This window comes from Xiphophorus couchianus, chromosome 19, assembly GCF_001444195.1.
Source record: "Xiphophorus couchianus chromosome 19, X_couchianus-1.0, whole genome shotgun sequence".
Classification (NCBI taxonomy): Eukaryota; Metazoa; Chordata; class Actinopteri; order Cyprinodontiformes; family Poeciliidae; genus Xiphophorus; species Xiphophorus couchianus.
Window position 1 is genome coordinate 6,618,046 of NC_040246.1, and position 12,491 is coordinate 6,630,536.

Consider the following 12,491-nt stretch of genomic DNA (forward strand, 5'->3'; position numbering starts at 1 on the left):
GCCGTGCAAAAACCTCCCACAGATCAGACATCTGGGTGGAAGGAGACGGATATGATGCACCACTGCTTACAGGAACAGTCTCTCACACACACGTGCAAACACACACACAGAGCTTTGACTTACAGGAATGGGAAATAAACCTCTGTCATGTAATAAACATTCACATTTAATTTAAAAACAAAACAAACAAAAAAGAAAAAAAACAAAACAATTTTTAGTTGATTTAAACCTCCCAAAATACTAAAAGATGGTCAAGGTGAGAGAGTGTAGATTTTGTCTTCTTTGTGCTTTTATGCAAACAGTTGTATTAATAAACAAGCAGCAACTTTGTCCCAGATAAGGTGGTAAAGATAAAGCTTCAAGACTTATTTAACACGACTCACAGCAACAACCTAATGTTCTGTTTATTTTATTTAATGCATCAATTACTTCCTTTATCCTGCACAAAATTAACATATTGTTACCTATTAGAAGTAGAAATATGAAAAAATACATTGCTTCACATCCATTCTTACTAGAAATATGTATTTTCTAATCATTACTAAAAAGTGTATAAATAATTAAATCAGAATAGATTCAGAATTTTCCTGACCTGAACAATAAGGTGCATCTGGGCACTTTAGCAAGAGCTAAAGAGGATCAGTATAGGAAATTTATAAATAAATCGAGCACATTTTACATAAAACTAAAAACAAAATGAGGGGAAGGTTAAGAGTTTTTCAGTAAATCATATTTGACTTTTAGTCAAAACAAGACACACAAAAATCTGCAATGGATACAGTATCAATTTGGATACATTACTTTTAATATAAATGGTTAAAAATTAAACCACTTTACCTCAGTTCTGGTCACAAGATTTTTCACTTTGAGTGTGCAGAGAGCAGAGAAATGATTTCCATAGAGTGGAGGCTTTGCATGGTCAGCTGATCCTCCAGTGAACTGAGAAGGTTTATAGTCCTGTGAGTTCAACACTGCAGGACTCAGATCTGTCAGTCAAGCCAGCAGAAGCAACAAGCACCATGACCCTCATCACCATCCTCATCTGGACGCTGACCTGCTGCTGTTTTACAGGTTCATTCACTCAGCAACATTTCTAACATGATGTGCTGCCTTTTCTCTCCTTTCTTTCTGCTGACAAATGAAGGATTTGTTTTTGTCTGCAGGATGCAGAGCTCAGATCACTGTGACTCAACCTGCAGTGGAGACATTTACACCAGGATCCACTGTCACACTGAAATGTGAGACAAGCCAAGCTGTAGCAAGATGTTCTGGTGATCAATGTATGTTCTGGTATCAGCAGAAACCAGGAGAAACTCCAAAGAATCTTATATATCGGATGAATAAACTCCAGTCAGGAACTCCAGCTCGGTTTAGTGGCAGTGGAAGCGGCTCTGCCTTCACTTTGACCATCAGTGGAGTTCAGGCTGAAGATGCTGCAGTTTATTACTGTAAAAGTATCCATGTAGTAAATGGTGCCAACGTGTTCACACAGTGATTAGTAGCCGTACAAAAACCTCCCTCAGTCAGACTGCAGACACTCTGAGCTGTTAGAGCAGAAACTGAACAGACTCTGATACAGACCACTGAACACAGAGATGAAACCTCACCAAGGCCTCAGCAGTAAATCTTTATAATTAACTACAATTAATATTATCTCTTTTATATGAATGGTTTCTTACAATCAAAACAAAGTCCATTATGAATGTGTATGTTTCTGTGTCCATTTGTTTTAGCAAACACAACATAGTTCATTTTTAGCTTTTTATTACCAACATAATTTTAATTTGGAAGGTAAATCAAATTAAACTTCTATAAATGTTCCCTTAATGTTTGCAGCATAAAGTTAAAAACTAAATGAGGTTGAATTTATCTGAACAGTTTAGTGGTTTCCTCTTAAGTTTCACTAGGAAAATGATTATTTTCTTGTAAATGTGATCTGGTAAAAGAAACAACGTCAGTTTTGATTCAAATGTTTCACGAAACACAAACAACCACTGACAACATAAGGCAGGGTGTCCAAAGGGAGGTTCAGGGGCCTTTAGTGGACCATTGAATGTTTCCTAATTACCAAAAACATCTTCTTACATGTTGGGTACATCTTTTAGTCTTTTAATAAACAAGGTTGTTGCATTTTTTTCATTTCTTAGTGAACTGAACCACATTTATCCAGAGACTTTTCCTCAAAAGCAAAATATGTCACACCTTCAATTAAATCATCAAACTTGAATAAAGCTGCAAACCTTTTCAAAGACACAGGAATCCAAACTTTTTCCTTTAGTTGAGAATGGACAGAATTTATTTTGTTTATGCAATGAGGCAAAACAAATTGTAAAACTTCACTTTTATTCTTTATAAGGCAAATGTACTGAGATAATACATAAATAAATATTTAATCCTTGTATTTTGCATCTGACTCACCTTTCATCTCCTCACACACCAGGTGTCTGTTTGACTGTTTGCTGCTTTGAATGATTGCTCTGCTTCGCTGCTCCTGGATCAGTTTAAAGTGAAACTCAGAGAAGCTCCTCTGCAGTCTGACGGTCAAACTTTTCTCAGCTATGATGTTACTGAGTCCTCTGTTGATCACGCTGCTGCTGCAGCTGCAAGGTGAGGAACGACGAGCTTCTGTTTTCATTTGTTCTCAGATGAAAGACGGTCAAATGTTTTCTACTTTCTCCATCCTGCAGGATCAGATGGTAATCCCTCTGTGACTCAGTCTCCAGCAGTGAAGTCAGCGGCGTTGGGGGAGACGGTCTCTCTGAGCTGCTCAGCCAGTGAAGGAGTTGATGATGATCTGAGTTGGTACCTGCAGAAACCTGGACAGCCTCCCAAACTGTTATTTTATAAAATCAGCAGCCGTCAATCTGATACTCCCAGTCATTTCAGCAGCAGTGGATCAGAGCCTCAGTTCACTTTGACCATCAGTGGAGTTCAGGCTGAAGATGCTGGAGATTATTACTGTATGGGTGTGTATTTAGTAAATGTTGACTACGTGTTCACACAGTGATTAGTAGCCGTACAAAAACCTCTCAGTCAGACCACAGACTGTTCACTGTGCAGCAGCTGTGAGTTTCTGCTGCCGACTGGAACTAGGATCTACAGTCAAGTGAAGTTCATGCTGTAATGTTAATGGAAGAAAATAACAATGTATTTATTTATTGAAAATAGAGATCAACATTTATGTGAGTTTTAAATAAACTCAGAGTGTAGAATATGTCCCAATAACATCACTTATGTTCATCAGAAATTATTTTACAACTCATGAGACTAAAGTCTCAGAAAATTTTATATGTTCATTAAACACAGAAAATATATCAGGTTGCTGTAAAAACTCTATTTACTGCAGCATGGAGTTTGAGGTGAACAAAATATTTATTAAACATCAGTAATCAAACTGGTTGCCTATTGGTTTGATTAATTAAAGTATCAGGATAAATTGATTTTCAAAATTACTATGATGGACATGTCTGATGTAATTTTCCTGAACTAATCCAAGGAGGATCACTGTGTGTCTTTATTCATTTAATGCAACACAGTTTACTCAGTGAGGAACATCTGACACTAAAACTAAAGTGGAACGCCATTTATTGAAAGTATTTTTATTTTAAATAATAGATGTTGATGAAATCTTTAATATTCAATAAACTGAAGATTTATTAATGTGAGAAATTTTTGTCTGTTCTCACTTGAACAAAAATTAGCTGACATGATTATCACAGACACAGAGAATTATGTTTTTTTCTGATGACATTTCTGATCTAAAAGTTTTACAATAAATACAGACATCAAATATTGCAAAGAGTGTTGAAAAGTAAAACTATCTCCTTTGATTTTATCACTTGTTGTTGAATTATCTTAATGACCATTATTTAAAGTGTCACTCTTGATAAAAATCAACTTTCTTCTTCTTGTCATGACAGTAATGAAACACTCTCCATTATAATGTATCAGAGCAAGCTTTATTGAAACACACAGCAAATGAATCCCACTCACATCCAGCTGCTGAGCTTCACACATTAGTCTAAGTTGTTGAACGTTTCTCAGCAGTTTAGTTCAGCGTCACACAAGCTTTAGTTTGTCTTCATCCAGGCTCCTATTGATGAGAGCAGCAGGTGTTTTTCCTGCTGCTCTCCCACTAAGAGCTCCTGCTCTGGGCCTCAGTCAGCCTCTCTGGCCCTCACACTGGCTCCTTCGGATGCTCTGGACCTGGCTCTGGCCCTCATGCTGCACCCTGCAGGAGTACAGCTCTCCTTTCATCCACTTCTCCTGGCTCAGGCTTAAGGTGCTGCTGCTGCCGTAGCGTCCGCTCTTCTCCTCCTCTGAGCTGCTCAGGACCCCCTCTGTCACCGCCGTGCCGTCCACCTCCCAGCTCACCTGGGCTCCCTGAGGAGAGTAGCCGCTCAGCAGGCAGAGCAGCGTGGCCGAGCCCCCAGAGAGCTGCTCAGAGGAGGGGGGCAGCAGAGAGACTGAGGGTCTGACCGTGGGGCCGGCTGGAGGGGAGAGCAGAGACACACAAGGAGCAGATCAACGTCTGCTGGTCAGGACACACAGATATCATAGTGGATTATAATAACACTGAGGAGACGGATGATTTAGAGGCTGGGATTAATTAATCCATGTTTATTTCATTTTCAGGTTTTTAAACTAACGTTAAAATCTTCTGGAGCTTCTAGATAAAAACACATCAGAGCTGAAATGTTCTGACCTCGACTCGTCAGGACTTGGAATAAAAAGAGCAACATGACATGAGATATAAATGTGAATAAAGCAACATTTGACTGTAAATATATTGGCTCTGTAAAGATTTGGTTCATGAAAACAAAATGGCTGATCACAGATAAAGATTTTCCATCTGTCTGTTTCACTTCCTCTTTACTGCAACAAGTTAACCGACTGGAAACTTAAACTGCTCAAAATAAAGTTTATAATTTAACTTTATTTATTAAATTTTTATCACAAGCACTGCCAACAGATTTTAATGCATTAATTTTTTTAAATTTATGGACATTTTGGTGGTTTAGCAAAGAACCTTTGCTAAACTCTAAAAAGAATATATGACTATTTAATTTAAAAATAGAAAACTGATGTAATGTTTGTTTTAAATAATCACATAATGTGGTAAACAGAATAAAATACATGAAAATTTATTAAATATAAACTGTTTGACCTAATGGTAACATCTTGCATCTTTTGACAAAGTCACAACAAATAAAAAAACACATAAAATGCTCACAAAAATAATAATGTTTGATCATATTAAAGAATAATTAAAACTTATTATTATATAAATTATATAAAATTAAATGGTGATACTTACAGTTAACGATGAGTTTGGTTCCTCCACCAAAAGTGACCCACAGTGATACAAACTCATTGAGAGGCCGTACAAAAACCTCCTGCACTGTCAGTAGACATCTAGCTGCTGAAATTATGTTTATTAAAGCAATAAAAATCCCACTTTAAAATTTATTTAATCTGCAAATCATTCAACATTAATTCAGCTTTAAATTGCTTTATAATTTAAGAGAATATTTTTGGTTTATCACTAATGAGAATCAAGAGTTACTTTCCATCTTGTGCAACATTGTTTAACAATTCAGCTTCTATTATGTTTAAAAGCTAAAACTATTTTTCAATGTAACTTAATTAATAAAAAGATTATAAAAATATCAGCTTACATTGATATATAATATATTTACCTGTGAGTTTTAGAAACAGAGTAAAATAATCCTAGGATGTCCAAGACAGATTTAATTTTAATCCAAGAACTGAAAATCCTTCATGTTGTTTCTGTTTGATTTTCTTCTATTCCAATAAGATGATCAGAGTTTTAAATCCAGTATCTATTAGTGTTGGTTCAGTGTCTCTGTTTGTCTGGTGCTGAGAGCAGAGAAATGATTTCCATAGAGTGGAGGCTTTGCATGGTAAGCTGATCCTCCAGTGAACTGAGAAGGTTTATAGTCCTGTGAGTTCAACACTGCAGGACTCAGATCTGTCAGTCAAGCCAGCAGAAGCAGCAAGCACCATGACCCTCATCACCATCCTCATCTGGACGCTGACCTGCTGCTGTTTTACAGGTTCATTCACTCAGCAACATTTCTAACATGATGTGCTGCCTTTTCTCTCCTTTCTTTCTGCTGACAAATGAAGGATTTGTTTTTGTCTGCAGGATGCAGAGCTCAGATCACTGTGACTCAACCTGCAGTGGAGACATTTACACCAGGATCCACTGTCACTATCAGCTGTACAACAAATCAGGATGTTTACAATGACGATTTTTTGTCCTGGTATCAGCAGAAACCAGAACAGCCTCCAAAGCTCCTGATATATTGGGTGAATAAACTCCAGTCAGGAACTCCAGCTCGGTTTAGTGGCAGTGGAAGCGGCTCTGCCTTCACTTTGACCATCAGTGGAGTTCAGGCTGAAGATGCTGCAGTTTATTACTGTCAGAGTTACCATGAAATAGATGATGCCTCAGTGTTCACACAGTGATTAGTAGCTGTACAAAAACCTCCCTCAGTCAGACTGCAGACACTCTGAGCTGTTAGAGCAGAAACTGAACAGACTCTGATACAGACCACTGAACACAGAGATGAAACCTCACCATCTGTTTCTCAGTTTAATATTTCTTCTATTTATGCTTTTTCCACAGACTAAAAGCTCAATGAATCACAATAAAGTAACAACCTTTCATGCCATTTTTACTCCAACTCTTCAGACTCTGATACAGACCACTGAACCTGATTATTTTAGATTATTATTATTATGATTATTTTATAGCTTTAATCAGTTAGATCATTTATCAAGCATCTATTAGCACCATATAGGAAGAAGTTTAACCATCATAGTATTTCTCTAAGGCTCTATCAGTTCTTTAGGTCAGCAAACATATAAGTAAGCCATTAATTTGTCTCCTTGGCATTCATCCATTATCATACAAGCTTCTCCCTATTTTTGTTGCAGGAGGTGCTGGTTCCTTTCTCTAGCGGTCAACGAGCGAGAGGGGGGTTACACCCAGAACAGGTCGTCAGTCCATCGCAGGGCAACACAGAGACAGACAGGACAAACAACCATGCACACACACACACACACACACACTCACACCTAGGGAGAATTTAGGTGTGACCTACCAGTCTTTTTTCTTTTCTTTTTTTTTCGGACTGTGGGAGAGAACCCACGCATCCACAGGGAGAACATGCAAACTCCATGCATTCAAGACCCCGGGCTGGGAATCGAACCCAGGCCTTTCCTTCTGCAACCCAACAGTGCTACAAACTGCGCACTGTGCAGCCCGCTGTTCTTATTATTGTTCACTTAATCCTCTAGAGGGCGCTCTTGATTAAACATTGGAGTCAATAGTAGCATGTTCAGGGAAATTATAGCAGTGTAAAAAAAAGAGAGAGAAAATCATTTCCATTTTTCATGTGAACGTGAAAGAAACGGAAACATCATCTGTCAGAGAACTGACTTTACCTCTTTTATTAACTCCGAAAAACTAATGCCAAGCTGATGGGCTGGGTCTAAATCAACCCAGACGGGCTTTTCCGCATTTCAGGGGAAGAATTTTTTTTAAAATTAGTTACAGGAAAGGACGTTTGCACGGACTGACAGCACCATCAAAGTGTCCACTCCTTCTCAATAGTCAGGTGTGTTTTCTGCACAGGAGCGATATGCTGTAGTTTTCTTCCTGTCATCCTCACATCGGCAGGAAGCCGATCTTAATCTCTTTTTAACCATAGAGATTAAAAATGTGTGATTGGAGAGGAAACCCGCTAAAAACAATACTTCAGCTAATGTGTCAACTTCTTTGGGTAAGATTTTCTCTTTTCAGTCTTTCTATTTAAAAGCATTACCTACCTCTGCCTTTATACTTTTAGCTATATTTACACTAATTTCCTTTTCTCCCCCGATTTGTTCCTATAGTGAAACTAAACACGAAGCTCCCGAAAATAAAAGGGCCTCACTTCTTGGTTCTTGCTATTTATACTCGCGTAATGTACTCACAGCTTTCTCGTCTGACTCTTTTATCATGTGACGCATCATGTGAGCGCAACGTGGGGTGAACTGTTTCTACAGTTTCTATACACAGATTCAGTTCATGTGGAAAGGATACATATGATACTCAAACTGAATCTGCCAATCATATGAACATAAAAGTAATGATGTTATAACCACAAACTTACACGCTTTCTATTGGGATTTTATGTGATAAAGCAGCAAAAAGTAGTGCAGAAATGAAGTGGAAGAACACAGATCACCTGTTGGTATAAAGGAGACATGATATTTTATTTTCCTCAATGTCTCACATGAAATCAGACTAACACCACTTGGATAAATCGCCACGTAGAAAATATTTCCTTTTACTAATTTAAACATCTTAACATTCCTAAAACAACGACCTATGTCATTTTTGCTATATGTGTTATTTATTTATGTATGTATTTATTTTTGCCAATATCACTTTTTATTAAAGAAAATAATATAGTTAACCCTAATGGACAAAGACAATCAGGCAAAAACATTATATTTCAGAAAGTCTAGGTAAATATCTGGTTTCAATTGTGCATGTTAAAATAATTCAGCGAATAAAAATCTGGAAAAAGAAAAAAAAGCAGAGAGCTATTTGTATTTAGTCCTCCTGAAATAATACTGGAGCCACCTCTCCTGTCAGTTGCAGTAGCACATCTTTCCCGGTGAACCATTAAACATCCAGACTGACGTCTCAGCTCATGAGTCACGCTGGCTTGAGGCATTCTGTTAAATTCGTATTTCAAAATCCAAAACTGAGATTTGGAGAATGCCCCACCAATCCTCTCAACAGATTCTCCCATCTGAGCTTTTAGCATTTTGATCACCTGTTTAGATTTGCTTCTGAATCATTCAAACTGAAACACTGACCAACATTTTGAAGTGCAACGATGGCACTTGACAAAATGTAAGGTTTACTGGTTTACTGTATGGTGTCTTTTATGACTTTGCATTATTCAGTTTTTATGATGCAAAGCACTTTGAACTGCTTTGTTGCTGAAATGTGCTATACAGATAAACTTGACTGATTTGATTGCTTCTCTTAATGTTCTCCTTGCCTGTCTTGTCAGTTTACGTGAGCAGCTATTTAAAACCTAACTCTGCCATACATGATGGCATTTGTTCACTCATGTTGCTGTGAAAAATCTGGGAAACCTTCAAAGACAGATGTATTTATACTAAGATTGCCATGATATGTCTGTTTGATGGTGGACGCATATGCAGAGAGGCCGAGGCGGCAAGCAGATTTTGTATCTTAATGAGGAAATGATGAAAAACTTACAAAAAAACAACAACACAGGGAGCCAGAGCAGAGCAAAAAACATAAATCCAAGGAAAAAGCCAACAGATGGGTAAAATAAGAGGGTATAACAGGATGAACCAGCAAAGAGTGAGATGAGAAGAAGTATTTAAGTACTGGGAGAGGGAATGTGGAACAATGGACCTGGGCTGATTGGCTAAATGACTACAGGTGTGAGGAGAGAGCAGAACGCAGACTGAGGAGAGCGAGAGGGAAAGTGACACAGCGGGTGAGGGACAGCATAGAAAACTGAAGACTGAGTAGATATAGGGAACATAGTTAAACTAAACCACAAGAAATAACTAGACACTAGAAATAAACAAACTAGAATCACAAAGTACTGAAATGAAGTAAAACAGAAACAAGGCTGGTCTAATCACAGGAAGAGTCTAAGGAAGACAGAATGATAAACCTCAGAAAAACTCAGGATCCTAAGAAAGATAAACAACAATTTGGTTAAATTACTAATTCCAATAATTTCTGCTTGAAGTTTTCAGAGTAATGGCTGGATAAAATCTCACACCTCACTTTATCAGATTTTTTGTTTTGGTAAGAGATTTTGAAGACATTTCTTTTATTCTATTTGATAATAAAGCACCACTCTGTCTATGGATCCTAATCAGATTTATAATAAGTTCATGATCATAACATGATAAAAATATTAAAAGGTTAACAATTAACCATTTAACATTATGTTTGTGAATGTTGGAGAAAGATTAGTTTTACTGGATAAGACAATCCAAAGTGCTTTACAGGAAATGAAAGAGAAAACCTGAAATTACAAATCTTTAAGTATTAGAAAGGATAGGATCAAAAGAAACAAATGTTGAAATGCAAATTTCAGTGACTGTCTTATTTTCCATGAATAAAAGAAATTTCTATGGGACTATATAGACATCAACATTCCTCTCAATCTACAGCATGAAAACTGTTCCTGGGTGTGAAACTCCAGTCCTCAAAGGCTGCTGTCCTGCAACTTGTAGATGTGGCTCTGCTGCACCACCTGAATAGAATAATTAGATCAATAGCAAGGCTCTGGAGAACTGATCTGGAGGAGGTAATTAAGCCATTTCATGCCAGAGTTTTGTACCTGAGGCACATCTAAAAACTGCAGGACACTGGCCCTCGAGGACTGGAGTTTGACACCTGTGGTTTATAGCGTGTAAAGATATTCCCCAAAATGTTAATTATAATACAATTTAGTTTTGTTTTTCCTTTGCAAGGTTGTGGGGATGGTTATGGCCATGAGCGGCGTCTCCCTGCTGATGAAGTACAGACACTACAGCTTGTTTTTTTCTCAGACCTACATCCTCCTCCCGGTAGTCTTCACGACCTGCAGCGCTGCGTTCTTGCTCTTCACCGGTTTCCTCGGTACGTGGCTGAGCCTCAGAGACTCCCGCTGTCTGCAAGGATTGGTGAGGTTTATCCCCGCCACCGTGGGTAAATGCATGTATAATGGGAGTTTTGTCTGCGTTGTACTGAAACATTTTCTTCTCCAGTTTGTGTATCTGCTGGTTGTGATCTTTTGCTTGGGAAGCACGGCCTCTGCTCTGGCCTACGTCCACTCCAGAAAGGTGCTCCACCTGCACAAATGTTCGTCCTTTTTGAGTCGTCTTGACCTGAAGGTGCGAGCTCAATTTTTCTCTTGCTTACTTTCTTGTTTAGTTGGATTCCGACACAGCGTCTCTCAGCGAGGTGTTTCAGAAATACACAGGCAGCAGTCAGGACAGAAACTCTCGGATTGTTGACGTTACTCAAGAGGAGGTGAGGTTCTTAAGTTGTCAGAATAAAGACGTAAAATCCATTGTCCTTCCTTAACGTTGGGTTAAGATTTTAAATGATTTTCTGTTCAGAAATATACTGTCCCCATTCCAGACATACTGCAAAGCGGGCAATCATGATCAAAATCTTTACTGAAATGTTTTAACCAACTTAATGAACTGATCTGCATCAGCTCCATTGTTGCGGGGTCAGAAACTACACTGACTGGCTGGACAGCTCTTGGTTCAATAAAACCGCTGGAGATGCGGTTCCTCGCAGCTGCTGCAACTCTACGTTCCTCTCATGTAAAGGCAGTGTGTACCAGCCATGGCAGCTTTACCATCAGGTAGATAAAACTGCATCAATCATGCAGGCCATAAAGGCCACTTCTCACTTGTATTTCTGTAACTTTCCTACTGAATGTGTCTTTTTCTTTTTCCAGGGCTGTCAGGTGAAGGTGGAGATGGCTTTTCAGTTCATCCTAAGGTTTATCATGTGGACGTCCCTCCTGGGGTTTCTGACTGAGGTCTGTACAAAGCATTTAATAACAGTCTTTAAGCCTTTATCAGTGTGTATTTAATTTGACATACAGTATATACGTAGTAAAAAATAAGACTCTGACAATCTGTAAATGAGTCTCTTACATCACCGTGGATGAGTTGGGGCACGTTGTTCTTTGCAGGATGATTTTAATTCAGTCATGACAGAAGGATTTTTAAGCATGAATATCTTGTTTACGGTCAGATCACAGGCTCTCAAAATCTCAATCAGATTTGAGGTTTTGGCTCTCAAAAACCTTCAGTTTTTGTCTTTGTTGCTTTTTTTAAAATCTATTTAGAAGTAGACTTGGTGATGCTTCAGCAGTTTCAGATTTAAGAAGGTCAAAGACTTTGTTTCTCACCTATTCTCAGATGTCTTCTATTGGGGCTTGATGTAATATTTTGAGAATATTGTTTCTGCCTACTTCATGTTGTCAGCCAGGTTCTAAGAAAGGGGTTTGTTTGTTTTTATGTCAGGCATTATTATGAACCCTGGGTGTGGCTTGATCCAAAAATTCATGATTTAACAAGCAAAGCAATTATATGTTCACATATAGGGCAATTTTGGTTTGAATAGCTTTTTCCCCTCTAATTAAAGAAATCATTGTTCAAAATTTAGTTTTTTGTTTAATCTGTCTATCTTTGAATTTAAAATTGTTGGAGCTCAAACATTCACATATGTCTAGAAACAAAGAGAAAAGAAATCTGTAAGGAGGAAAATACTTTTTCACATGTACATTAGCTCTGACCGTGAAGTTTTTTTTATTATCTAACTGCATCTCAAATGACAAAAGAGTTTCCACAAGATGATGTCAGTTTATTACCTTTATAGAATCAGAAGGTGAAAGAACAGTTGTATCTTT

General features: G+C 37.9%; 2 long non-coding RNA genes and 2 gene segments (V, D, J or C); 3 read left to right on the forward strand and 1 right to left on the reverse strand.

Moving 5' to 3' along the window:
- Window positions 1–1,493: 1,493 nt before the first annotated feature.
- LOC114133918 (uncharacterized) lies at window positions 1,494–3,669 on the forward strand. The gene is made up of 2 exons (XR_003593306.1): window positions 1,494–2,607; window positions 2,688–3,669. It is a non-coding gene; the product is annotated as an uncharacterized LOC114133918 (long non-coding RNA).
- Window positions 3,670–3,937: 268 nt separating this feature from the next.
- Window positions 3,938–5,585, reverse strand: LOC114134439 (immunoglobulin lambda constant 7-like). The segment is given in 3 exon segments: window positions 3,938–4,490; window positions 5,318–5,422; window positions 5,567–5,585. Coding segments are annotated over 3 exon segments (453 nt in total).
- Window positions 5,586–6,009: 424 nt separating this feature from the next.
- Window positions 6,010–12,491, forward strand: part of LOC114133914 (immunoglobulin lambda-1 light chain-like) — a 38,897-nt gene continuing 32,415 nt past the window's right edge. The window contains 2 exon segments of the V gene segment in view: window positions 6,010–6,077; window positions 6,170–6,479. Of these exon segments, the coding sequence occupies window positions 6,026–6,077; window positions 6,170–6,479 (362 nt within the window).
- On the forward strand, window positions 7,172–11,034 carry LOC114133917 (uncharacterized). Its single transcript, XR_003593305.1, has 4 exons — window positions 7,172–7,646; window positions 10,552–10,699; window positions 10,828–10,902; window positions 10,994–11,034. It is a non-coding gene; the product is annotated as an uncharacterized LOC114133917 (long non-coding RNA).